General features: G+C 48.4%; 3 protein-coding genes across 3 annotated transcripts; 1 reads left to right on the forward strand and 2 right to left on the reverse strand.

Annotated features, from left to right (window-relative positions):
- Nucleotides 1-14: 14 nt before the first annotated feature.
- On the reverse strand, nt 15-8,067 carry dcst1 (DC-STAMP domain containing 1). Its single transcript, XM_063880905.1, has 14 exons — nt 7,971-8,067; nt 7,644-7,781; nt 7,378-7,517; nt 6,346-6,730; nt 6,062-6,205; nt 5,857-5,978; nt 4,319-4,476; nt 4,139-4,238; nt 3,810-3,899; nt 3,117-3,243; nt 2,909-3,025; nt 2,642-2,784; nt 1,411-1,515; nt 15-1,157 (listed from the first exon to the last, which is right to left on the reverse strand). The coding sequence occupies exons 1-14, from the start codon at nt 8,065-8,067 to the stop codon at nt 1,095-1,097; spliced, it is 1,929 nt and encodes a 642-aa protein (XP_063736975.1). The 3' UTR covers nt 15-1,094.
- Nucleotides 8,068-14,445: 6,378 nt separating this feature from the next.
- dcst2 (DC-STAMP domain containing 2) lies at nt 14,446-21,864 on the forward strand. The gene is made up of 14 exons (XM_063880906.1): nt 14,446-14,516; nt 15,918-16,177; nt 16,349-16,519; nt 16,820-16,921; nt 17,026-17,220; nt 17,423-17,488; nt 17,569-17,782; nt 18,102-18,259; nt 18,543-18,707; nt 19,179-19,346; nt 19,585-19,685; nt 20,201-20,331; nt 20,414-20,538; nt 21,722-21,864. The coding sequence occupies exons 1-14, from the start codon at nt 14,446-14,448 to the stop codon at nt 21,841-21,843; spliced, it is 2,049 nt and encodes a 682-aa protein (XP_063736976.1). The 3' UTR covers nt 21,844-21,864.
- On the reverse strand, nt 20,654-21,682 carry LOC134862632 (S-antigen protein-like; the record flags this gene model as incomplete). Its single annotated transcript, XM_063880640.1, has 1 exon — nt 20,654-21,682. A coding segment is annotated over one exon (1,029 nt), but the record flags the coding sequence as incomplete, so codon positions are not given.
- Nucleotides 21,865-24,204: the final 2,340 nt, after the last annotated feature.

Raw genomic sequence — 24,204 nt, forward strand, 5'->3', positions numbered from 1 at the left:
GGCCCCCTCCAGGATCCTTGCGAGAGTGAAAAGCTGGTCCGTCATTCCAGGACCAGGACGAAAACCGCATTGTTCCTCTTCAATCTGAGGTTCGACAATCGGTCGGACCCTCCTTTCCAGCACCTTAGAGTAAACTTTCCCGGGGAGGCTGAGTAATGTGATGCCTCTGTAATTGGCACACACCCTCTGATCCCCCTTTTTAAAAAGAGCAACCACCACCCCGGTCTGCCACTCCTTCGGTACTGTTTCCAACTTCCACGCAATGTTGATGAGACGTGTCAACCATGACAGTCCCTCAACACCCAGAGCCTTCAGCATTTCTGGGCGGATCTCATCCACCCCCGGGCTTTGCCACTGTGGAGCTGTTTAACTACCTCAGTGACTTCCCCCCGTGAGATAGGAGTTGATCCCCCTTCATACTCCAGCTCCGCCTCTAACATAGAGGGCGGAGTTGTCGGGTTCAGGAGTTCCTCAAAGTGTTCCTTCCACCGCCCTAGAGTATTAATCCAGAGCGGGGTCAGTGAGGTCATCAGATTAAAGTCTGAACAGAGCACACTAACTGTTTCTACACAAATAAACACATACATTAAGAACTTCAACGCTCGCACAAACACACACACACACACACACACACACACACACACACACACACACACACACACGGGCGCTGCACAATAGCTGCCCACTGCTCTCAGTACTAGGATGGGTTAAATGCAGAGGACACATTTTACTGTGTGTGCTCTGATGTGTGCATGTATGTGACTAATAATGAGGGTTTCATCCTCCCATTCTATCTTCTATCTACATACACACACACACACACACACACACACACACACACACACACACACACACTCCTTTGCTCTGCAACAGCTACTCTTCACCTTCACCCTCTTTGTCTCGTGCATGAGGATTCACATGCTGTGCAGCTGCTCAAGTGAAACATGAGGGAGGACGAGGGTCCCTCAGCTCCTCTTTATTCTCTTTTAAAGCTTCTTCTTCTTCTTCTTCTTCTTCTTCTTCTTCTTCTTCTTCTTCTTCTTCTTCTTCTTCTTCTTCTCTAAAGTGTGTGCGCTGCAGGTGGAGCTTCCTGTCTATGCGGGGGGGGCATCTTCCTGTTGGAGGGAACGTCCACACCTGCAGAGACTCTGACACACCTGCAGCACAGGAAGTATCACCGTCAGAAACACTGCGGAGCGGTTTACCCAGGGAAAAATAAATCAAAAAATCATGAATGAATAAGTTTAGAAGTTAATAAATCATGAATGAATAAGTTTAGAAGTTAATAAATCATGAATGAATAAGTTTAGAAGTTAATAAATCATGAATGAATAAGTTTAGAAGTTAATAAATCATGAATGAATAAGTTTAGAAGTTAATAAATCATGAATGAATAAGTGATATTCTCACCCTCCTGCTCCTCTCTGCCCAGCTGGTGAGACGTTCACTGTCCGGGGAGGAAATCCGTCTCTGGAGCTGCAGATTGTATAGAAACAGGACACGCCTCTTCTCTGTCTGACAGACACACAGAAGAGGGTTTATTTGATCAAATGTAAGATATATTTATAACCATCAGATAACCGACGTTAACACCTCCTTAAACTATTTCAACTCCAGCTGTTCATTACAACTTTTTTGATAAAATGCTCAAATTTTTTTTTTACTTTACAACTTTTTTCTTTACAATTTGCGAATTTTGTCTTAAAATGCCACTTTTTAAAAACATTTCTCAAATTTTGTCTCAAAATCTCCACTTTTATTCTTTACATGACGCTTTTATGCTCTCTGACGTTATTGGGAGTTATTACAGCAGTTCTGTCCTCAAATAAAACACCTTCTCCAGAATTGATAACATTTTAATGAAATATCATTAATTTCTTTCTGCTGAATTATTTTGATATTTTTCCTCCAAACATTACAACTTATTTTCTATAAAATGTCCAAATGTAATCAGATTCCTTTTGGAGCACCTTTTCTTGTCTTAATATTATAACTTTTTGTGGGATGAGTTCGACTTTGCTCAAATTTCTCCTCCTCGTTGGCTCTCTTCCACAAACCAAGCTTTTCACACACACCCTCCACACACACGTTTGGCTTGATAGTTAGTTGGTTTCCTTCAAGCACATTTGAGAGACTAAACATGTGGTCAGTTTTATGGAGCGGCACAAAGCGGTACCTCTGACTCGATATGAGACCACATGAAACCTGTGAACCCGGCTCTGTCACATGCTTCATATGTGGTCAGAGAACGCCTGCCTTGCATATTCACGCTCAACGGGTCCTGCTGGATTCTGCTAGTTAAATATTTCCCTGTGCGGGGCCTTTGTCAGGTAATGCTCTTACTGTAATCAGATTACTGCAGCTCAGGGTTTTAACAGAGGGTGTGTGTGTGTGTTAATCATGCAGGTTAACAGTACACACACTTCTGTCAGAGGTAATTAATCCTCCTCATTATTTTTAGATTAATTCGCTCATTAAATCTCCGTTAGCAGCTCCACGCGCCGTCATCACGTTCAATCTGATTTAACGGGTTGTTCTCTGTCCGTTTGACCCGTCTACAAAGTTCCATCTGTGGTTAAAAGAATAGTTATCCTCCCTGTGGTCTTAGTGTGTGTGTGTGTGTGTGTGTGTGTGTGTATACCTGTGGGTAGTAGTATGCTGAGATGGCTCGGCGGAGGCGGTGTGTGTACACCTGCAGGACGCTGCACAGCGCAACCATCAGGACACAAATCACACAGCTCACATACACACCTGCAGGGAGGGGTGAGGGGGGGAACACGCACACTGGGGGGGGGGAGATACGGATATTATAGTGCAGTTAAAGCAGGAGGAAACAGGGAGTGTTGTTTGTCTTTGTCGCCCTCTGCTGGTTCAGTTTGATATCCCCTCCGGCGGTGTGACCTCTGACCTCTGTTGTGTGTGTGGATGCTGACGCTGCTGGATCTGTTGAATGCCGACACCGTCTTCCTGAGCAGCCGCGCCATCATGGAGGCTCCGCCCACTCTGATGTCCACCTGGTGCCGACCTGCAGAGAGACTCCATTACCCAGAAAACCTCAGGGGTGATGTTCCAATGGTGATCGATCCTGTGTGTGTGTGTGTGTGTGTGAGAGTTACTGGTCAGGTTGAAGTTGCTGATGGTGTGTGTGCTGACGATGTTCATCACGTGGAACAGAGAGAAGTCGACGGTGAGCAGGACGAGCGAGAGGAGGGAGAGGGAGAGCAGCTGACACACACCTGAGGACTGGCACACGCACACACACACACACACACACACGTTATTTTAAAAACCTTGCAGAGGAGAGGTGGCAGAGCAGAGAGGCAGCCAGGGACCCGGCGCCAAGGGAGCAGATAGAGGTTAGGTGCCTTGCTCAAGGGCTCCTCGGCAGTGGTCTAGGAGGAGAACTGGCACCTCTCCAGCTACCAGCTCCCTCCATATTTTTTTTGGTCCGATCGGGACGTGAACCAGCGACCCTTCGGTCCCAAGACCAAGTCCCTACTGACTGAGCCACTGCCGCCCCAAGCTGATGGATAGTTTCATAATTTAAAAAACAATTATTATTTATTTGTTCGTTTATATTTCTGTTACTGAATCTGTTAAAAAACGACAATATTTTAAATTACAATTCAATTAAAATACCTGAGTAATGTGGTATTTAATGATATTACGTAAAGTATTAGTATATCATTTTAGTTAAGATAATAGAAAGTAAGAACACAAAAACATATATTTTAATTATAATACATTCCGTATAAAGAATCTCATCATTGGTATTATTTGTAATGATAATAATATCAATGTAGACGCACCAGGTGCTGCAGCTCCTGCTGGTGGACCCTCAGACTGCAGGGCTCGATCAGCTGCTGGGGTCTCAGCAGAGGCAGCACGCAGCGCTTCCCCTGCAGGAACACACACTCACACTCTGCAGCCCATAATGCACTCCATGGTATTTATTCAGTTGGGTTTTGTACTCACATTATTCCCTAAGAAATAATAATACTACAAAATTCACATGGAAACTCAGGGATTAGAGCCTCTGCCGACCATTTACATGCACTCACACCTAGAGAGCACACTACAGGAGAGAGAGCACCACAGAAGAAGAACAGGGCCTCTTTAAGCCAGAGTGTTTCTGTACCGCTCTGCTCCTGCGGGCGTCCATCCGTCTGAAGCGGCTGGTGATGTACAGGTTGTCAAATCGAACATCTCTCCTGTACTGACGCAGGTAACCAAAAGCTCTGAGGAGGAAGAGAAGGAAGACGAAGTCATGTTAGTGTTGTGGAGAAAGAGAAAGCGGAGGAGGAGGAGGAGGTCTCACTGAGTGAAGGTGGAGATGAATGTGAAGGAGAGCATCAGCTGCAGGATGGTCAGCAGGCGCTCCACGTCTCTCCTCAGCTGCCTGAAGGATCCTCTGACGGCCTCCGTGAACTCGTCCTCCATCAGAGCTCCTCCCAACACCTCCTGCTGCTGCACCTCCTGGAGGAGATTTAAGCACTGTTACATGTGACAGTAGTGGATCCTGAAGGGTCCAATTGGATCCTCCATGTGAGTTTGGATTCTGACAGAAAATAATCTGTGTCAAACAAACTTTTAGTTCAGCAGGCTAATCTCCACAGATTAACACTATCACTTCTGAAATAAGAAGCTAACGCTAGGCTATAAATGAACTACAGCACGGTCACATGACTTCACGTCACCACCGCTAAACTAAAGGAGGCTAATGTTGGGCTATAAAGGAACTACAGCACAGTCACATGACTTCACGTCACCACCGCTAAGCTAAAGGAGGCTAATGTTGGGCTATAAAGGAACTACAGCACGGTCACATGACTTCACGTCACCACCGCTAAGCTAAAGGCGGCTAATGTTGGGCTATAAAGGAACTACAGCACGGTCACATGACTTCACGTCACCACCGCTAAACTAAAGGAGGCTAATGTTGGGCTATAAAGGAACTACAGCACGGTCACATGACTTCACGTCACCACCGCTAAGCTAAAGGCGGCTAATGTTGGGCTATAAAGGAACTACAGCACGGTCACATGACTTCACGTCACCACCGCTAAGCTAAAGGCGGCTAATGTTGGGCTATAAAGGAACTACAGCACGGTCACATGACTTCACGTCACCACCGCTAAGCTAAAGGCGGCTAATGTTGGGCTATAAAGGAACTACAGCACGGTCACATGACTTCACGTCACCACCGCTAAGCTAAAGGCGGCTAATGTTGGGCTATAAAGGAACTACAGCACGGTCACATGACTTCACGTCACCACCGCTAAGCTGAAGGAGGCTAATGTTGGGCTATAGAGGAACTACAGCATGGTCACATGACTTCACGTCACCACCGCTAAGCTAAAAGAGGCTAATGTTGGGCTATAAAGGAACTACAGCACGGTCACATGACTTCACGTCACCACCGCTAAGCTAAAGGCGGCTAATGTTGGGCTATAAAGGAACTACAGCACGGTCACATGACTTCACGTCACCACCGCTAAGCTAAAGGCGGCTAATGTTGGACTATAAAGGAACTACAGCACGGTCACATGACTTCACGTCACCACCGCTAAGCTAAAGGCGGCTAATGTTGGACTATAAAGGAACTACAGCACGGTCACATGACTTCCCGTCACCACCGCTAAGCTAAAGGAGGCTAATGTTGGGCTATAAAGGAACTACAGCACGGTCACATGACATCACGTCTCCACCGCTAAGCTAAAGGAGGCTAATGTTGGGCTATAAAGGAACTACAGCACGGTCACATGACATCACGTCTCCACCGCTAAGCTAAAGGAGGCTAATGTTGGGCTATAAAGGAACTACAGCATGATTTTTAGAGGAGGTAGAGGAGGTGACCTGCAGGACCAGTTCAGCGCTGAACTCCCGGCTCAGGAGGTCCATGGACTCGTTGAGACGGTCGAACAGCTGACCGAAGTTTCCTTCGACCGGGACCTGATCCCTGCACCACGGGGTCATCACTGGGGGTGGGGGGGGTATAGTTTAGGTGAGGACATCCTGACTGTATATCTCTCTCTGAGCTCTCACAGCTGTAATACTGAACCTCTGAGCACGTCACACAGGAAGTGCAGCTTCATGCAGATGCAGAGCAGGTGGTTGATGACAGGGACGGAGACGGCCTCCATACACTCCGCCCACCTGAGGCTGAACCAATCAGAGCACCGCTGCACCCCCCCCCCCACCACACCTGACACACACACACACACACACACACACACACACACACACACACACACACACACACACACACACACACAGATATTACACGTTAACAACACACACTGTGACCACCAGAGGGCCCCAGAGTACCACCACAGATAACCTCACTGTCGCACTGCATCATGGTCCGGGAGCTGAACTGCTCCTGTGTGCTGCTTCCTGTTCCTGCGTTGTGCTTCCTGTTGCCCTGCGTGCTGCTTCCTGTTCCTGCGTTGTGCTTCCTGTTGCCCTGCGTGCTGCTTCCTGTTCCTCCGGTGTGCTTCCTGTTGCCCTGCGTGCTGCTTCCTGTTCCTGCGTTGTGCTTCCTGTTGCCCTGCGTGCTGCTTCCTGTTCCTGCGTTGTGCTTCCTGTTGCCCTGCGTGCTGCTTCCTGTTCCTGCGGTGTGCTTCCTGCTGAAGTCGTTGTATCCGTATTGACGGACGACCTCGTCTCTGACCTCCTGAAACGTCCTGCTAACGCTCCGAATCTCCGACTGGAACTCCTCTTTATCGTCCTGAAGACAGGTGATGTGCTTGTTTGAATTAGCTTTATTAGCATGAACACTAAATAACATTTAAACTACAGGAACTGTGGTAAATAAGAATATATAACCTAAAAAGAAATATATATATACAAAATATATATATTTGTTATTTGTTATAAATATATAAGAAAAATGCAGATGAACTGTAAACATTTTGTTTGTCTTTTTGAAATTATTGATATTTAGTTGGTTTCTGTTCAGATCGGAAAACCTGATTCTGATCCGACATAAAAACAAGTGCAGATATAGAGAAAAAATACAACAAAACTTAACTATAAATATATTTTGTGTCCTGAAGTCATTTCAAGAGAATAAACTTTGCAACCTAATCTAAAATAAAGTTAAAATAAACAATAAAAATATATAGAGACTGAAAACAGCAAGGAATAGTATCAAATGTAAATATCTAGCAGTGTGTGGTTTACAAATATTAGTCAAATGTGTTTAAAAAAAGGACCCATTCTTCTTTTACCGTACATTTCTGAAGGAATGAAATAAAAAATATGACATCCTGAGCCATGAAGATATTAGCAGGTTTAAATAAATACGTTACCATCCCACAATATATTAATCCTCCACAGGGTCTGTGATATATACTGTACATATATATATTTTACCATGAGCTGCTGAGAGATGCTGATGTACGGGTCGAGAGTCTCTCTCCACAGGAGCTTGCTGTGGTGGATCTGCAGGTCCAGGTTGCAGCTGAGAGAGAGAGCCGCCGCCTCCACATTACTCTGGATGTTAGAGAGCGGCCCTGAAATACCATCATCATTATGAAACTCTGTGTGTGTGTGTGTGTGTGTGTGTGTGTGTGTGTGTGTGTGTGTGTGTGTGTGTGTGTGTGTGTGTGTGTGTGTGTGTGTGTGTGTGTGTGTGTTACCTCTGCACAGCACCATCAGGAGAAGCAGCATCAGATACGCTCGTCCTCTGGAGCCGAGCATGCTGGGAAACATTAGGAGGAGTGTACATCTGCAGGAAGAGGAGCAGGAGGAGCAGGCCACACACACAGCTGCACACACACACACACACACACACACACACACACACACACACACACACACACACACACACACACACACACACACACACTCATTACTTATATACATTTATATATATATTATCTGCAGGAGGACCGGAAGGATGAGGAAGAGCAGGAGGAGCCGGAGGATGAGGAGGAGGAGCAGGCCACACACACTTGTTTCCTCACCGATGGATAAAGCTGCTGCTGCCAGCTGCAGGTCAGCGGTCAGACTGTGACTGAGTCCCAGGAACAGGACTGACTCAGGGAGGAATAAATAAATCATTACATTATAATAACATTTATAATCAAATGCAAACAATACATAGAAATTATAATTAAGAAAACATTTAACATAAGGAAAAAGAAGAGCAAATCAAAACACAAACTATAACTGAAATACACTCTTTATAATAAGGACACTAAAAATTCAAACCCCAAAGTATTTTTATTGGAAAATAATGTCCAACATTGTATAGTTTATTAAGACAAATATTGAGCATTACAAATATTAAGTATTTGTACATAAAGAAATAACATTTACCTATACTAAAAGAGAAAGAAATATAACTGTTATTAAAATAGATCAATATATTGTGAAAAAGCTTTAGTCTGCGACAACATGACGCCGGTGAACAGCAAAGACGTAAACAACAACGTGACGTCAGAGCTCTGTAAAAACAAAGCTGCCTCCGCGGTCTGACGCTCTATTTGACTCCTTCTTCATATTTCTGGACTCATCATACCGTTTCTGACCAACAGAGATATTGTGTCCTGGAATCACTTTAACATTTTACGGTGAAAATCTGAATTTTGGGGTCATCGCCCCAGAAAGGAAAGGGAGGAGACCGGAAGGGTGGTGGATAAACTGGAATACACAATATAGAAAAATATGCTTTCCACCTGCCCGGGGGGGGGGGTCCCTAAAACCCGGACCCTGAGGAGGGGGGGCCCCCGGCCCTTGCTTTGGGTTAGAGGAACCATAACCCGGGGGCAGGATGTTATCCAAGCTCAACGCTGGCAGGTAAAAATTTAAAGTTTTTAAAGAATAGCACCCCTTTTTGCAAGGCATGTGGCCTATTACTAAAAGGTGGTTCGGTGTTATTACAGGTGTAAATAGGGGGTAAAAAGGGGTAATATCCTTTTATTTTGGGGAAAAGGTAAATACGGTGATCGGAATCGGTTATTCATTTTAACCTTCATTAGGGAGAACTTAAAAAACGGGTTTTAAAACGGGGTATAACTGAAAAAACGGGCAAAACGGGAATTTAAGGGTAATAAACGGGTTATTACGGTTTTGGGGTTTCGGTGTAATACGTGTGTTTTTAAGTTATTTATTTTGTTTACGGTGTATGGTTTAACTTAATCGGGACTCCAGTCTTTAAAGGTAATTAAATGTTATTAAACGGGTTTTTAACGGATGTTTAACTGTTAAAACCTGTAATTACAGGTGTTAAATTTTGTGTTCGTGTTTTAACGGTAACTGATTCACGGAAAATTCACGGTTTTACGGGCCCACATCAAGGTGTAATAACGGTGAATAAAACCGGTATTAAACGGTGTAATAAGGTTTAGCAAATCCCAATTAACTTAATGTGTTGGTTAAGGGAAAATTTCCCTACAGAGAGGTTTTAAAAAAACATGAAAAACGTGTCCTCCTGGGCTGCTTGTTGTTCATGCATTTCAAAACTGGCCATTTCTCCGTTAATTTCCCAAAACAGGTTTAAAAAACAGGACGTGGAGGGGGATGAAACTTACTGCTGTGAGGATCTCTGTGCCGGTCAGTGCCAGCCATCAGGAACACGGCTAGATGTAGTTCAGTCTGTGAGGGTCTGTCCGTCGGCTGGACAGTTGGTGTGAAGGATAAAACTAAACAACTTTTTTCAGAAGATGCATTTACAAACAGGGGAGTTGGAGTCAGTTGGAGTCAGATGGAGTCAGATGGAGTCAGTTGGAGTCAGATGGAGTCAGTTGGAGTCAGTTGGAGTCAGATGGTCAGATGGAGTCAGATGGAGTCAGTTGGAGTCAGATGGAGTCAGTTGGAGTCAGATTCAAGGTTTCAAGGTTTCAAGGTTTTATTGGTCATATGCACAGCAGATACAGCGTATATGTTGGCAATGAAAATCTTATGTCGCGTGCTCCTCCAACAACTCAACATACATGGTGCAAATAACATAAATAAAATAGTGCAAAAAGAGAGAAGAATATTTACAATATTAACAATAAAGATTTGAGGATGTGAAATATATACATATGTGGAATACATTGAGAGTATTTAAATACTTTACTCTGTTGAATGAGGAGGTATGGACAGATGCATATATTATGTATAACAGATGTATATGGCAGATATGTACAATATATAGATATGTGTACTATAAACAGATATGTATGGCAGATGTGTATAATATATATATATGTATGTGTGTACTATAAACAGATGTGAGTAGACATTCACACAGCTCAGGAGTTCAGCAGTCTTATAGCCTGTGGTATAAAACTGTCTCTGAGTCTGGTGGTCTTGGTCCGGATGCTGCGGTACCGTCTGCCAGACGGCAGCAGACAGAACAGATTGTTGCTGGGGTGATGGGGGTCCTTTAATATCCTACCGGCCTTCTTCCTACACCGCTGGGTGTAGAGGTCCTCCATGGATGGCAGCTCCGTCCTGGTGATGTGCTGTGCAGTTTTCACCACCCTCTGTAGAGTCTTACGGTTGAGGGCGGTGCAACTGCCATACCAGGCGGTGATGCAGCCAGTCAGGATACTCTCGATGGTGCACCTGTAGAAGTTGCAGAGTATCCTGGAGTCCATGTTGAACTTCCGCAGCCTGCGGAGGAAGAAGAGCCGCTGTCGAGCCGTCTTGGATATGACCCTGGTGTGATGTGTCCATGTCAGGTCCTCACTGATGTTTACCCCGAGGAACCTGAAGCTGCTGACTCTCTCCACAGGAGTCCCGTCGATGGTGATGGGTGTGTGTGCCTCTCTCTGCCTCTTCCTGTAGTCCACAATCAGCTCCTTTGTTTTGCTGACGTTGAGATGGAGGTTGTTGTCCTGGCACCAAGATGTCAGGGCTCTGACCTCCTCTCTGTACGCCGTCTCGTCGCCGTCTGTGATCAGGCCGATGACGGTCGTGTCGTCAGCAAACTTGATGATGGTGTTGGAGCTGTGTGTGGCCACGCAGTCGTGCGTGAACAGGGAGTAGAGGAGAGGGCTGAGCACACAACCCTGAGGGGCTCCGGTGTTGAGGGTCAAGGTGGAGGATGTGATGTTCCCCATCCGCACTGCCTGGGATCTGCCCGTCAGGAAGCTCATGATCCAGTCACAGAGGGCGCTGTTGAGCCCAAGGTCCCTGAGCTTAATGATGAGCTTGGAGGGCACAATGGTGTTGAATGCTGAACTGTAGTCAATGAACAGCATTCTCACATAAGTGTTCCTCTGGTCCAGGTGGGAGAGGGCAGTGTGGAGGGTGAGGGAGATGGCATCATCCGTGGACCTGTTTGCTCTGTAGGCAAACTGCAGGGGGTCCAGTGAGTCAGGGAGGGAGGAGGTGATAAAGGTTTGACTAACCGCTCAAAGCACTTCATGATGATGGAGGTGAGTGCAACTGGGCGGTAGTCATTGAGGCAGATGGGTTTTGTCTTTTTGGGGACAGGGACAATGATGGACTCTTTAAAACATGTGGGGACTACAGACTGGAGCAGTGACCTATTGAAAATGTCTGTGAACACATCTGCCAGCTGAACTGCACACACCTTGAGAGCACGGCCAGGGATGCCATCAGGTCCTGGAGCCCTGTGTGCGTTGATCCTTTTCAGAGATCTACACACATCTGCACTGGTTAAAACCAGTGAGCAGGGATCCTGGGCCTTTTGTGCCTCCACAGCCGGGGGCTTCTCAAAGCGTGCATAAAATGTGTTCAGTTCATCTGGGAGAGATGCAGACACTTCCTCAGCACCACTCGTTGTCCTTTTGTAGTCAGTTATTGTTTTTAGTCCAGACCACATATTTCTGGCGTTGGAGCCCTTGTAGTTCGACTCCACCTTGTCCCTGTATTGTCTTTTCGCACTGCTAATAGCTCTCCGGAGTGCATACCTGGAATTCCTGTACTCATCCAAATCACCGCCGCTGTGCGCGATGGCCCGTGCTTTAAGTTTAGCTCGGACCTCGCCGTTTATCCAGGGCTTCTCATTTGGGAATGTCCGTACAGTAATCCGCGGCACGACGTCATCGATGCATTTGCCGATGTAGCAAATGACCGCGTCAGTGTGTGTGTTTATATCGTCCTCCTCAAACACACACCACTCCGTGATGCCAAAGCAGTGGCGGAGAGCAGAGTCAGACTGCTCGGACCAACGCTGCACTGTCCTTGTCACAGGTCGGTCCCTCTTCAGTCTCTGCCGGTAAACGGGGAGCAGAAGAAGGGATATGTGGTCTGACTTGCCGAAGGGGGGGCGGGGGAGGGCTTTATATCCATGCCGGAAAGGAGTGTAAACATGGTCCAGTGTATTTCCACCGCGCGTGGGGCAGCTGACGTGCTGATAGTATTTCGGCAGGACTTTCTTCATGTTGGCTCTGTTAAAATCCCCGGCCACAATAAATGCGGCCTCTGGCCGAGAAGTCTCTGTCCTGTCGATAATCCCATACAGCTCCTCCAGCGCTGTGTTGTTGTCAGCGTGCGGCGGAACATACACTGCTGTTAGAACAACAGATGTGAACTCCCTCGGCAGATAAAAAGGCCGGCATCCGATCATGATGTGCTCTAGGCTGGGAGAACAGTCCGAAGAAATGATCTCCACATCTGAGCACCAGTTGTTGTTAATCATGAAGCAGACACCTCCTCCCTTGCTCTTCCCTGAGTTTATTGTCCGGTCCTGGCGATGAATGGAGAATCCGTGTGGAGCAATGGCGGCGTCCGGTATCGTGGGGTCGAGCCAAGTCTCCGTGAAAACCAAAACATTACAGGTCTTAATGTCCCGTTGAAATGCCACCCTGCTACGGAGTTCGTCCAGCTTATTATCCAGGGATTGGACATTTGCCAGAAGTAAACTCGGTAGAGGAGGCCTGTTTTCACGTTTCCTCAGCCTGACCAGGACCCCGGCCCGGGAACCTCGTGGTCTCTTCCTCCTGCGCTCCACAGGTAGAGCTCCAGCAGGTAAACACGGAGACTCTCCATTGTTTGCAGGTCGTCGTGGATTATTGCTGTCCACCAGCGACCTGATGTGTAAAAGTTGTTCTCTATCATATTGGATGATAGGGCTCGCTTGGGCGGTTTGCATGTTGCAAAAAAAAGTTAAAAACAACCAACAAAGTAAAACAATAAAAACACTAAGATGTGGAGTTGTTGAGGAGCTCGAGACACGGCAGCCATCCTCGGCGCCATCTTGCTCTATGGAGTCAGTTGGAGTCAGATGCAGTCAGATGCAGTCAGTTGGAGTCAGATGGAGTCAGTTGGAGTCAGATGGAGTCAGATGGAGTCAGTTGGAGTCAGATGGAGTCAGTTGGAGTCAGTTGGAGTCAGATGCAGTCAGATGCAGTCAGTTGGAGTCAGTTGGAGTCAGTTGGAGTCAGATGCAGTCAGATGCAGTCAGTTGGAGTCAGATGGAGTCAGATGGAGTCAGTTGGAGTCAGTTGGAGTCAGATGGAGTCAGTTGGAGTCAGATGGAGTCAGATGGAGTCAGTTGGAGTCAGATGGAGTCAGATGGAGTCAGATGGAGTCAGTTGGAGTCAGTTGGAGTCAGTTGGAGTCAGATGGTCAGATGGAGTCAGTTGGAGTCAGTTGGAGTCAGATGGAGTCAGTTGGAGTCAGTTGGAGTCAGATGGAGTCAGTTGGAGTCAGTTGGAGTCAGATGGAGTCAGTTGGAGTCAGTTGGAGTCAGATGGAGTCAGTTGGAGTCAGTTGGAGTCAGATGGAGTCAGTTGGAGTCAGTTGGAGTCAGATGGAGTCAGTTGGAGTCAGTTGGAGTCAGTTGGAGTCAGTTGGAGTCAGATGGAGTCAGTTGGAGTCAGTTGGAGTCAGTTGGAGTCAGTTGGAGTCAGATGGAGTCAGTTGGAGTCAGATGGAGTCAGTTGGAGTCAGTTGGAGTCAGTTGGAGTCAGATGGAGTCAGTTGGAGTCAGTTGGAGTCAGTTGGAGTCAGATGGAGTCAGTTGGAGTCAGTTGGAGTCAGATGGAGTCAGTTGGAGTCAGTTGGAGTCAGATGGAGTCAGTTGGGGTCAGTTGGAGTCAGATGGAGTCAGTTGGAGTCAGTTGGAGTCAGTTGGAGTCAGTTGGAGTCAGATGGAGTCAGTTGGAGTCAGATGGAGTCAGTTGGAGTCAGTTGGAGTCAGTTGGAGTCAGATGGAGTCAGATGGAGTCAGTTGGAGTCAGATGGAGTCAGTTGGAGTCAGTTGGAGTCAGTTGGAGTCAGTTGGAGTCAGTTGGAGTCAGATGGAGTCAGTTGGAGTCAGTTGGAGTCAGTTGGAGTCAGTTGGAGTCAGATGGAGTCAGATGGAGTCAGTTGGAGTCAGATGGAGTCAGTTGGAGTCAGTTGGAGTCAGTTGGAGTCAGTTGGAGTCAGATGGAGTCAGTTGGAGTCAGATGGAGTCAGTTGGAGGGTCTGTAGTTTCAGGTAGTTCTGGTCTCCAGGAAACACAGACTGAGGTTGAAGAAGAGGAAGATTGTCCTGATGAAGACTGAGGTCCGAGTTCAGGTGGAGAGAGGCAGGGCCAGGCGCTCCTTCAGAGGAGTCCTGCACAGGTGAGGACAGCACAGCTGAAAGGAGACTTCAAACAGACACAGTAAAGTATTGTGATGCAGGAGGAGGGAGAAGAGAGAGGATTCATGCTAAAACATAGACTGTGAAATAAAATGCTGCCTATTGTTAGAGATAAGGTGAGATCAAACAGGTAAAATACTCCATCTCTCGGGGGCGGGGCTTACCTGAGAGGACTAAAACTAAATCGTTCTCTCAGTTCAGTTTATTGGCAGGAAAGTGAAGAAACAATGTTCTTTCTTTTTTCTTTGCCGCTGCTCCGGTGCGGGTCCGCCTGTCTTTGGGGGTGTGGCAGGGCTGGCTGTCGTCGCGGCTGCGGGGGGTCCGCCTGTCGTTCGGGGGGGGGCGGCAGGGCTGGCTGTCGTCGCGGCTGCGGGGGGTCCGGCTGTCGCTTCACTCAGTAACTCACTCGGGGACAGTGGGCACACCGCAGCCAGGGGGGCTGAATCTGTTTTGGAGGAAGTCATCATGGATGAGGATTTGTTCAAATTACAGATTAAAAGAAAAAGTGCAGAGGTGTGCAACAACAACGGGGCCCAGACAAACTCTGTCTGTCTCTCTCTGTCTCTCTCTCTGACTCTCTGTCTCTCCCTCTCTCTCTGTCTCTCTCTCTGACTCTCTGTCTCTCCCTCTCTCTCTGTCTCTCTCTCCCTCTGTCTCTCCCTCTCTGTCTCTCTCTCTGACTCTCTGTCTCTTCCTCTCTCTCTGTCTCTCTCTCTCTCTCTGTCTCTCCCTCTCTGTCTCTCCCTCTCTCTCTGTCTCTCTCTCTCTCTGTCTCTCCCTCTCTCTCTGTCTCTCTCTCCCTCTGTCTCTCCCTCTCTGTCTCTCTCTCTGACTCTCTGTCTCTTCCTCTCTCTCTGTCTCTCCCTCTCTGTCTCTCTCTCTGACTCTCTGTCTCTCCCTCTCTCTCTGTCTCTCTCTCTCTCTCTCTGTCTCTCCCTCTCTGTCTCTCTCTCTGACTCTCTGTCTCTCCCTCTCTCTCTGTCTCTCTCTCTCTCTGTCTCTCCCTCTCTGTCTCTCCCTCTCTCTCTGTCTCTCTCTCTCTGTCTCTCCCTCTCTCTCTGTCTCTCTGTCTCTCTCTCTGTCTGTCTCTCTTTCTCTCTCTCTCACTCCCTCTGTCTCACTCTCTGTCTCTCAATCCCTCTCTCTGTCTCCCTCTCTGTCTCTCTCTCACTCCCTCTTTCTGTCTCCCTCTCTCTCACTCCCTCTGTCTCTCTCTGTCACACTCATTCCCTCTCTCTCACTCCCTCTCTCTCTCTGTCTCTCTGTCTCTCTCTCTCACTCCCTCTCTGTCTCCCTCTCTCTCAGTCTCTCTGTCTCTCTCTCTCACACTTTTTATTCCAGTTTCTGAACAGACACAGCGCTTTTTTGTTTTCCCTCCCCAGGTCAGCAGGCTGCTCTGACCCCCTCAGGTCGAGGCAGGTCAGAGGTCACCTGGTGGAGGGGGGGTGCAGTCTGGGTGCGTTTGCTTCCGGTCTGCTGCTGGCGGCTCTGTACGGCGTTTCCTGCCTCCTCCTGCAGCGGCAGCCGCTCTGGTCCTGCGTCTTCATCACCCTCAGCCTCGCAGCCATTGCCTCCTTCGGGATGGGTCTCTCCGCCGGGGTCCGGACCGCCGTCTGCGTGATGCTGCCTTCACTGTGTGCAGGTGAGACCAGCACTCACCTGCGCAGGTGGACAGTTCCTGCAGGCTTTTGTCATATTGATGCAGCAATCAGTAGCAGTATTGGAAAATGAAACAGTCTAAAAAGCTAGTCTGAAGTCTCCGGTTCAATGATGCAATGCATTGTGGGATTGTTGTTCCTCTCCTGTGTCTCAGCTCAGGGCAGGAAGTTCCTCCTGTTCCTGTTCATGTCGGCGCTGCTTAGCGGTCCTCTCACCAACACGCTGGAAAACACAGAGCGCGCCGCCGCCAGCCTGCTGTGTGGAGCTGAGCTCGCAGCCAATCAGACGCAAGAGCTGCTGCAGAGAGCGGCCACGCCCCTTTTCTGTAAGCCCCACCCACCAGCAATAAGACAACTAAACACTTTTAATAAATAACATTTACAGAGCTGCAGGAATGAGTCCTAAACCCTGACATGAGTCAGCATTTCCTCACTTGTCTGGAGTTCAGTGGTTTCTGAACAAGTGTTTGGCTGTTACCCTGAAATCAGGTCTGCGGTAACACGGGCGGGAGAGACTTAAGCAGGTTCTCTAGAGCCAGGGAGTGCTGCCTTCAGGGTTCAGCACAGGAATACGAGTCCTGCAGTGCGTGTGTGTGTCAGTGAAGTGTTGTGTGTGTGTGTGTCAGCGGTGTTGGACAGGCTCAGGGAGGTCAGCAGTAATGCTCATGCTGCAGCCGGGCGCGTGCGGAGCCTCATCGACGCTCTGACCGACAGCGTCCGCCACGTCGGTGAGCACACACACACTGTATGGGGAGGGGGGAGGAGGGGGGCAATTGCCACAAATCCTAAACGTTCATATTGTATGTTTTGGCCTTGACCTCTGACCCCGCAGCACGGACTCTGAGGAACGTCCTCCACTTCCTGGTGGACATCGGGGACTTGTGCAACGCTGAAATGGGTTCCCCGTACAGGAAGTGTCGGGCGGTGTTCACCGAGGCGCGGGACGACTGCTCCGAGCTGCTTGGAGAATTCAACTTCCTGTGTGACATCGTGGACGGCTTCCTGCCGCTCTGCAGCCTCGCCCGCGGTGCGTTTCACCTCGTTACTTTAGGCCTCTAACAGTTCGTTAACACCGTGGTTTCTGAAGCTCTGAGTGATCGTTGTTGAAAGACGTCCAGATTCATCTGAAGAAATGTTCTGAAATATTAATAACCCAGAGCTTTAAACCTGTGTGTTTTAGTGGAACTGCTGGAAGAATGTAATAACTGTTCATAACGTTTGTGTTTCAGCCGGCGAGCTCTTCTGCATCATCCCGTCCTATATCGCCGAGCACCTGAAGAAGCGGCTGGCAGCGCGTGAGTCCCTTACCTCTGCTGTTCAGCACCGTCCTCTGGGCGATCAGGCTCTGAGAGTGTGTTTCTGAACCGCCCCTCAGCCACGGTGGCAGCGTTCCAGCGGATGAAGCAGGAGTTTGACTTCAACATCTCGGCCTCCGTGACCTTCGACCTGGACGCCAACAGCAGCCGCTCACTGCAGCAGATTTCTCAGGACCTCATGCATGACGTTTCCTCAGAGCTGAAGCTGTTTCAGATGCTCAGCGCGCCGCTGGCATACGGAGGCTTCCTGCTGCTCCTCTGCTGCTTCCTGAGGTCACACACACGGACAGCTAGACACAACAAAACACACACGCAGCAATATTCATACTCATTTAAAATATGACAGTACAGTCACATGACATCACGTCTCAACCGCTAAGCTAAAGGCGGCTAACGTTGGCGTGATGGCGTTGACTCGTTTAGACTCTAGGCACCGTTTTTAATCGTGGGGGGGACTGACATACTTTATGTGGCAGAACTAAAGACTCCAGCTTGTTAACTTCAGGGTGTGGGGAGCAGCACGGCCTCAGGGGGCACTATCCTCCGGACCTACCTTTTGTGTGTGTGTGTGTGTGTGTGTTGATGTGCGCAGGGCGGTGCGGTACAGACGCAGGTATCTCCGTGAGCTCGACTTTGATAACGTCTACCTTTGCGCTCAGTTTGAAGAGCTTGACCGTCAGGTTACCTGCAGGGGCGGAGCCTCAGTGCTGCCAATCACTTGCAGGGAGGCCAAGACCTACATCAGACCACGTCAGTAGTGTGTGTGTGTGTGAGATATGAACTAGTTTGAAGGTCTTCCTAATTAAGCATTGATGTTGAAAATATTTTCCCCCAAACACCCACTGAGCGTTTAGAGAAACCCAGAAAAAAGTGTTGCTTTAATAAGAATAATATTGACAGCTTTCCAGCCGTTTGAGGAAAAAAGTGCACACATCCATTTTGCAAACAGCTGATGGATTTAAGGTGGTCCCTAGACTGAGGTGGGATAGTGAGGGGGGGTGATGACTGAAGCTAACGTGAAGCCCGTCCTCAGTGTCCCTGCAGCAGTCGGCCCGGGAGCGGCGGGCCGTGTTTGGGGGCGTCGCCTCGGTGTTCAAACACCTGGTGATGGGAGGCCTGCTGGTGGCGCTGGACTTCCTGGTGTTCTGGACGCTGGACCAGGTGAACCACCAGGTTAAGGGGGACGTGGTGGCTCGAGGTGAGACCCTAACAGCCTTCAGTTATATAGGAAGTGTCTAAGACCCGCAGTCCCTCTACTACTACCCAAAAGGGGGCCAAAAGACCCCAGCTCTGCCTGATATTCAGCCAGGACCCTTGGATCCGCCTGATGTTCAGCCAGGACCCGTGAGTCCGCCTGATGTTCAGCCAGGACCCGAGGGTCTGCCTGATGTTCAGCCAGGACCCGAGGGTCCGCCTGATGTTCAGACAGGACCCGAGGGTCCGCCTGATGTTCAGCCAGGACCCGAGGGTCCGCCTGATGTTCAGCCAGGACCCGAGGTTCTGATTCTGCAGCGGTTGCTTTGGGGCGGGGCTACCTGTGATAGGTCGTCCCCCAGGCTGTTGCTCATGTCTTCATCACTACTTAACCCTTCTACAGTCTACCTCAAACATGATCTGTGCTCCACCCCCTGTGTCTTTGCTGTCACCATGGTAACCTGTATCCCATCAGCCCCGGTGGCGGTGGCGTTGCAGGTGAACGGATCCGGTTACGCTTCGGACATCTTCAGGGATCTGGTGGCGTCGTTCGACGTCCTGCAGCGAGGGAACGTCACGGTACTCAGCAGGAAGTGCCTGCAGCCGCCTTCGGAGCCCGACCACGCCAACTGCTTCCTGCTGGGTGAGGTCACACAGGAAATGAGGTCATCAGTTCTGTGACATCATCAGAACTGCACACAATATTCGGAAAGACAGTTTGCATGCAAGCAGGCGATTTATGAGCTGACCATTAACCAGATTCCAAGAGAGTAACCATGAAGAACAAACCCAACATCGAAGACTTCACAAGCATATCTGTCTGGTTCTTACTGGTTCTTACTGGTTCTTACTGGTTCTTACTGGTCCTGGATCTGCTGCAGGTTTCCTGTTGGGTCTGGCTCTGCTCGTATCTCTGACCGGAGGATTCATGCAGCGCTGCAGACGACTGGTCTGTGCTTCATATCATCCAGAGAGAGAGCTGGTAAACACACACACACACACACACACACACACACACACACACACACACACACACACACACACCTTAAACCTGCATTCTCTTTAACATCCAGCAGGCGACACTCCTCTGTTAAATTAAGTCTGATGTGAACTCAGTTAACAAGTTCATGTCTCCATCTCTAGACAGACAGACAGACAGACAGACAGACAGACAGACAGAGGTGAGAGGTCAGGCAGTGGTATGCAAGGAATCTGCAGAATGAGAGTCTAAGGGGAGGCAGGTCTGAGCAGATCCACCTGAGACCCTGAAACTCAAATCAGGACCTGAAGGACCATGCAGGGTCAGGTAACAGACGCTCTCAGACGCTCTCAGATCTAACAGACATCTCAAAAGAAGTGGGAGGGGGCTTAAAGGTGACGCAACAAGTCTGAATACATAGCAGAGCAACCAGCAAGACAAGTCCAGCAGAGGGAGTCTCTGTCTCCTGGCTCCCAGGGGCTGCAGCAGCACCGAAAGTGAGTCCTCTGTTCCTGCAGGAAAGAATCTGGTTCCTCCGGCAGCAAATCCTGGACCAGAGGAGTGAGGAGGGGAGAGCCCTGAGGAAGTCTGCAGCCTGGGGGGGAGTAGGAGGAAGAGGGGGGAGGCGCCTTCACACTCTGCTGCTGCAGTACGATATCATTTATCATATTCATCACAACTGATTAAAATAAATCACATCATGTTAGTACATAATCTCTGACGTGTCTCAGGTTACCTGGCGGGGGTCACCTGTCTCACCTGCTGGGTCTGTCTGCAGTCCGCTGTCTGTCCTGTGGGGAGGAGGTGAGACAGGAGGACGACAACATGGCCTCCTGCCAGGTTCCGCAGTGTCCAGGTAGGTTTACTTCATGTCTCCTGCAGGCTGCTGCGTCCTCCTGTTCTCTTGTCCTCCTGTCCTCGTGTCCTCCTGTTCTCCTGTCCTCGTGTCCTCCTGTTTTCCTGTCCTCCTGTCATTGTGTCCTCCTGTTCTCCTTTCCTCTTGTCCTCCTGTTCTCCTTTCCTCCTGTTCTCCTGTCCTCGTGTCCTCGTGTCCTCCTGTCCTCCTGTCCTCGTGTCCTCCTGTTTTCCTGTCCTCCTGTCATTGTGTCCTCCTGTTCTCCTTTCCTCTTGTCCTCCTGTTCTCCTTTCCTCCTGTTCTCCTTTCCTCCTGTCCTCTTGTCCTGCTTTCCTCCTGTCCTCTTGTCCTCCCGTCCTCTTGTCCTCTTGTCCTCTTGTCCTCCTGTTCTCCTTTCCTCCTTTCCTCTTGTCCTCCTGTCCTCTTGTCCTCTTGTCTTCCTTTCCTCCTGTCCTCTTGTCCTCTTGTCTTCCTTTCCTCCTGTCCTCTTGTCCTCCTGTTTTCCTGTCCTCCTGTCATTATGTCCTCCTGTTCTCCTTTCTTCCTGTCGTCCTTTCCTCCTGTTCTCCTGTCCTGCTTTCCTCCTGTCCTCCTGTCCTCTTGTCCTTCTTTTCTCCTTTCCTCCTGTCCTCTTGTCCTCTTGTCTTCCTGTCCTCCTGTCCTCTTGTCCTCTTGTCTTCTTGTCCTCTTGTCTTCCTGTCCTCCTGTTCTCCTGTCCTCTTGTCCTCCTGTTCTCTTGTCGTCTTGTCTTCTTGTCTTCCTGTCCTCCTGTCCTCTTGTCCTTCTTTTCTCCTTTCCTCCTGTCCTCTTGTCCTCTTGTCCTCTTGTCTTCCTGTTCTCCTGTCCTCTTGTACTCTTGTCTTCTTGTCCTCTTGTCTTCCTGTCCTCCTGTTCTCCTGTCCTCTTGTCCTCCTGTTCTCTTGTCGTCTTGTCTTCTTGTCTTCCTGTCCTCTTGTCCTCTTGTCCTCTTGTCTTCCTGTCCTCCTGTCCTCCTGTCCTCTTGTCCTCCTGTTCTCTTGTCTTCTTGTCTTCTTGTCTTCCTGTCCTCTTGTCCTCTTGTCCTCTTGTCTTCCTGTCCTCCTGTCCTCCTGTCCTCTTGTCCTCCTGTCCTCTTGTCCTCCTGTCCTCTTGTCCTCAGTGGAAGTCTGTCTTTATTTTACGAGCTGCTGCTTTGATGTTGCAGGCGTGTTCTGTCGGCCATGTTTCCACAGTTTGGGAAACATGTGTGTTGTCTGCACTCGTCCCCTGACCTTCCAGGAAGAGGAGGAGGAGGAGGAGGAGGAGGAGGAGCAGGAGCAGCAGTGAGTGATACTGTAGAAAATACTCTCCCTGTTTACCTTATTTTGGACGAACTGAGCATTGGGTTTGAGGTTTTTGATTCTCCTGTTCCTCAAACTAAATAAAGATCAATTACATGTTGAGTGAAATATTGGGACCAGGTTAGAACTGCAAACGTTGGCTAAATGTTTAAACAAGAATAGATTCAAATATGAACTCAGAACCTCAGAAATACCAGCAGAATATACGGAACGTCTCTTATTGAGTTTTGAATCCTCAAGGTGTGTGAGGTGTTCTGCTGTCAGTGAAGCAGACGTGGCGTCCGGGCCGGTCAGTGCCGCTCCGGACTCCGGCCTGCAGAGCGTCATCCCGCACAGCTGAGCAGTTATTAAAGAAGGTTCACTCTGTCTGTCGGCAGTTTTCACTTCACGGTGTTTTCCTCAGGAGAAACAGCCGGGCAGGAAGAAAGGGGAACGTTGTTCAGAGTGTTTTATTGGAGATACTTCCATACACGGATATCTGTCAGACATTATTCCCAGAGGAAGACTCGCTCTCTGGAGCGTTACGGCCTTCATCACTCTCTGAGGTGAGCATTGAAGAAGTGATGTTCACGGTTCAGGAGAAAACACAGGGAAACCGCACCGCTGTTTGTTCAGAGACAGCAGCACTTCTTAGTGGGACAGGCGTCGGTATCAGTCCTAGTTAGTTTGGTTACTAACTGTACTTTAATGGATCAACATACACGTGTCTTAGGTTGAACTTACAAACTGTGAGCAGCTATAGAAGGGGAAATAAATGACTGTGTTTATCCAAGAAATACAAGTGGTCAACTCCTGCTGAGATCCAGCAGCTGGAGCCTCGACCCCCCAGGAGGAGCGCCGCAGCGGTTTGAACTGAAAGGAGACGTCACAGGACTGCTCTCCACACCCACAGCTGTCCCTTCAGTTCCTGCTCGTCAAAGGGTGTGTGTGTGTGTGTGTGTGTGTGTGTGTGTGTGTGTGTGTGTGTGTGTGTGTGTGTGTGTGTGTGTGTGTGTGTGTGTGTGTGTGTGTGTGTGTGTGTGTGTGTGTGTGTGTGTGTGATAACAGCGAGCTACAGAACAAAGAACCTTTTTCTGAAAGTCAAATAGAAACACAAAGAGTCAGCAAGATAAAGTTTTACAGACACATTGCAGGGTGTGTCGAGTGTGTGTGTGTGTGTGTGTGTGTGTGAGGGGGAGGGCTCTTTCCAGCAGCTTTTCTCTCTCCCTCTCTCTCAGCTCCAGACTCTCTACCGATTGAAGCTGCACACATGGCGACTAAGGTGAGCAGAAATATGAGGTGTTATTCTCAGAGGTTTCGGGGTCAGAGGGAGCCGTGAGGACTGAGGGGGGGGGGGGGGGGGGGGTCTGACACTGAATCAGCTCTACCTGTTCCCACCTTTACCTGTCAGCCTCTTCAGCAGAAACCTGTCACTGAGCTGCTTTAGGATAAACGCTTTACTTCATTCATCAAAAGAGGAAATAATGGATTTCTCTCCTCGTGTTTCATGTACCCGTTATTTTATTTATCCTAAATGTATTTATTCATTGTTACCTCCTTTAATTTCTCCCTGTGTTTATTGTTAAATGTATGACTGTATTATTATCTCTCACTGTTTGATTATGCAAATGAGGAGGCTGTCGTTACGAGTCGGGGCGTCAGCCTGCAGGAAAATAATGTTGAAATGAAAGATAAATGGGGGAAATAATGCAGAACTTAATGCATAAATATCTTTACTAATAATACATTAAAACTAGATGTAAAATAGATCAGAAAATGGTTAAAAATAATTATATAAAAGGAGAAGTGTTGAGGTAATACAAAACAAAAAGTAATGCCTCAGTTATATATCATTATATATATGTAATGCCTCCGTATCATAAGCCATGAATAACTCAAACATATTCACAGGAAGTACAGACACCGCTTTTATTTTGAAAAGCACCGATAGAGATCACGTCTTTAACAAAGTAAAATGTTCATTATATTTAATTTATTTGACCTAAGACCAACTTTCTGTTCCTTAAAGTTGATCCCTTTGACCCGAGGGACTGTCAGCCAACTGTTAAACAAGGCAGTAGTAGAATGTCCCACCTCCACTGAACGCACCCTGAAGGGAAAGGAGTTATCACAGACCATAATGTGGGATCGAAGTGCTTAAAAAGAGTGTATGCACACTTCTGGGTTATTGACGTGATCACATGACCCATGAACATTTCATAGATCCTAAAAACAGGAACTGTTTCCTTTCTTTATTTTATGACAGAATTAAACCAGTTAAGGGCTAACAGTGAGTGAGGGTGCTATAGAGTTTTTTCGTTGGATTTTCTGCAAGGTTTCGTCAGGATTTCTGGGGGTTTTGGGAGAC

The sequence above is a fragment of the Eleginops maclovinus genome, chromosome 4 (genome assembly GCF_036324505.1).
Source record: "Eleginops maclovinus isolate JMC-PN-2008 ecotype Puerto Natales chromosome 4, JC_Emac_rtc_rv5, whole genome shotgun sequence".
NCBI classification, from domain to species: Eukaryota; Metazoa; Chordata; class Actinopteri; order Perciformes; family Eleginopidae; genus Eleginops; species Eleginops maclovinus.

Bases quoted from the DNA above. Each gene is read 5' to 3' on its own strand.
- dcst2 (XM_063880906.1), top strand. From the start codon at position 14,446: ATGAAGACTGAGGTCCGAGTTCAGGTGGAGAGAGGCAGGGCCAGGCGC. The intron at 17,489-17,568 runs GTGAGTCCCTTA...ACCGCCCCTCAG, and splicing joins GAAGAAGCGGCTGGCAGCGC to CCACGGTGGCAGCGTTCCAG. The intron at 20,332-20,413 runs GTACGATATCAT...GACGTGTCTCAG, and splicing joins CTTCACACTCTGCTGCTGCA to GTTACCTGGCGGGGGTCACC.
- dcst1 (XM_063880905.1), bottom strand. From the start codon at position 8,067: ATGATTTATTTATTCCTCCCTGAGTCAGTCCTGTTCCTGGGACTCAGT. The intron at 5,979-6,061 runs GTTCAGTATTAC...CCCCACCCCCAG, and splicing joins CCTGTGTGACGTGCTCAGAG to TGATGACCCCGTGGTGCAGG. The intron at 4,239-4,318 runs GTGAGACCTCCT...CTTCCTCCTCAG, and splicing joins TTCATCTCCACCTTCACTCA to AGCTTTTGGTTACCTGCGTC.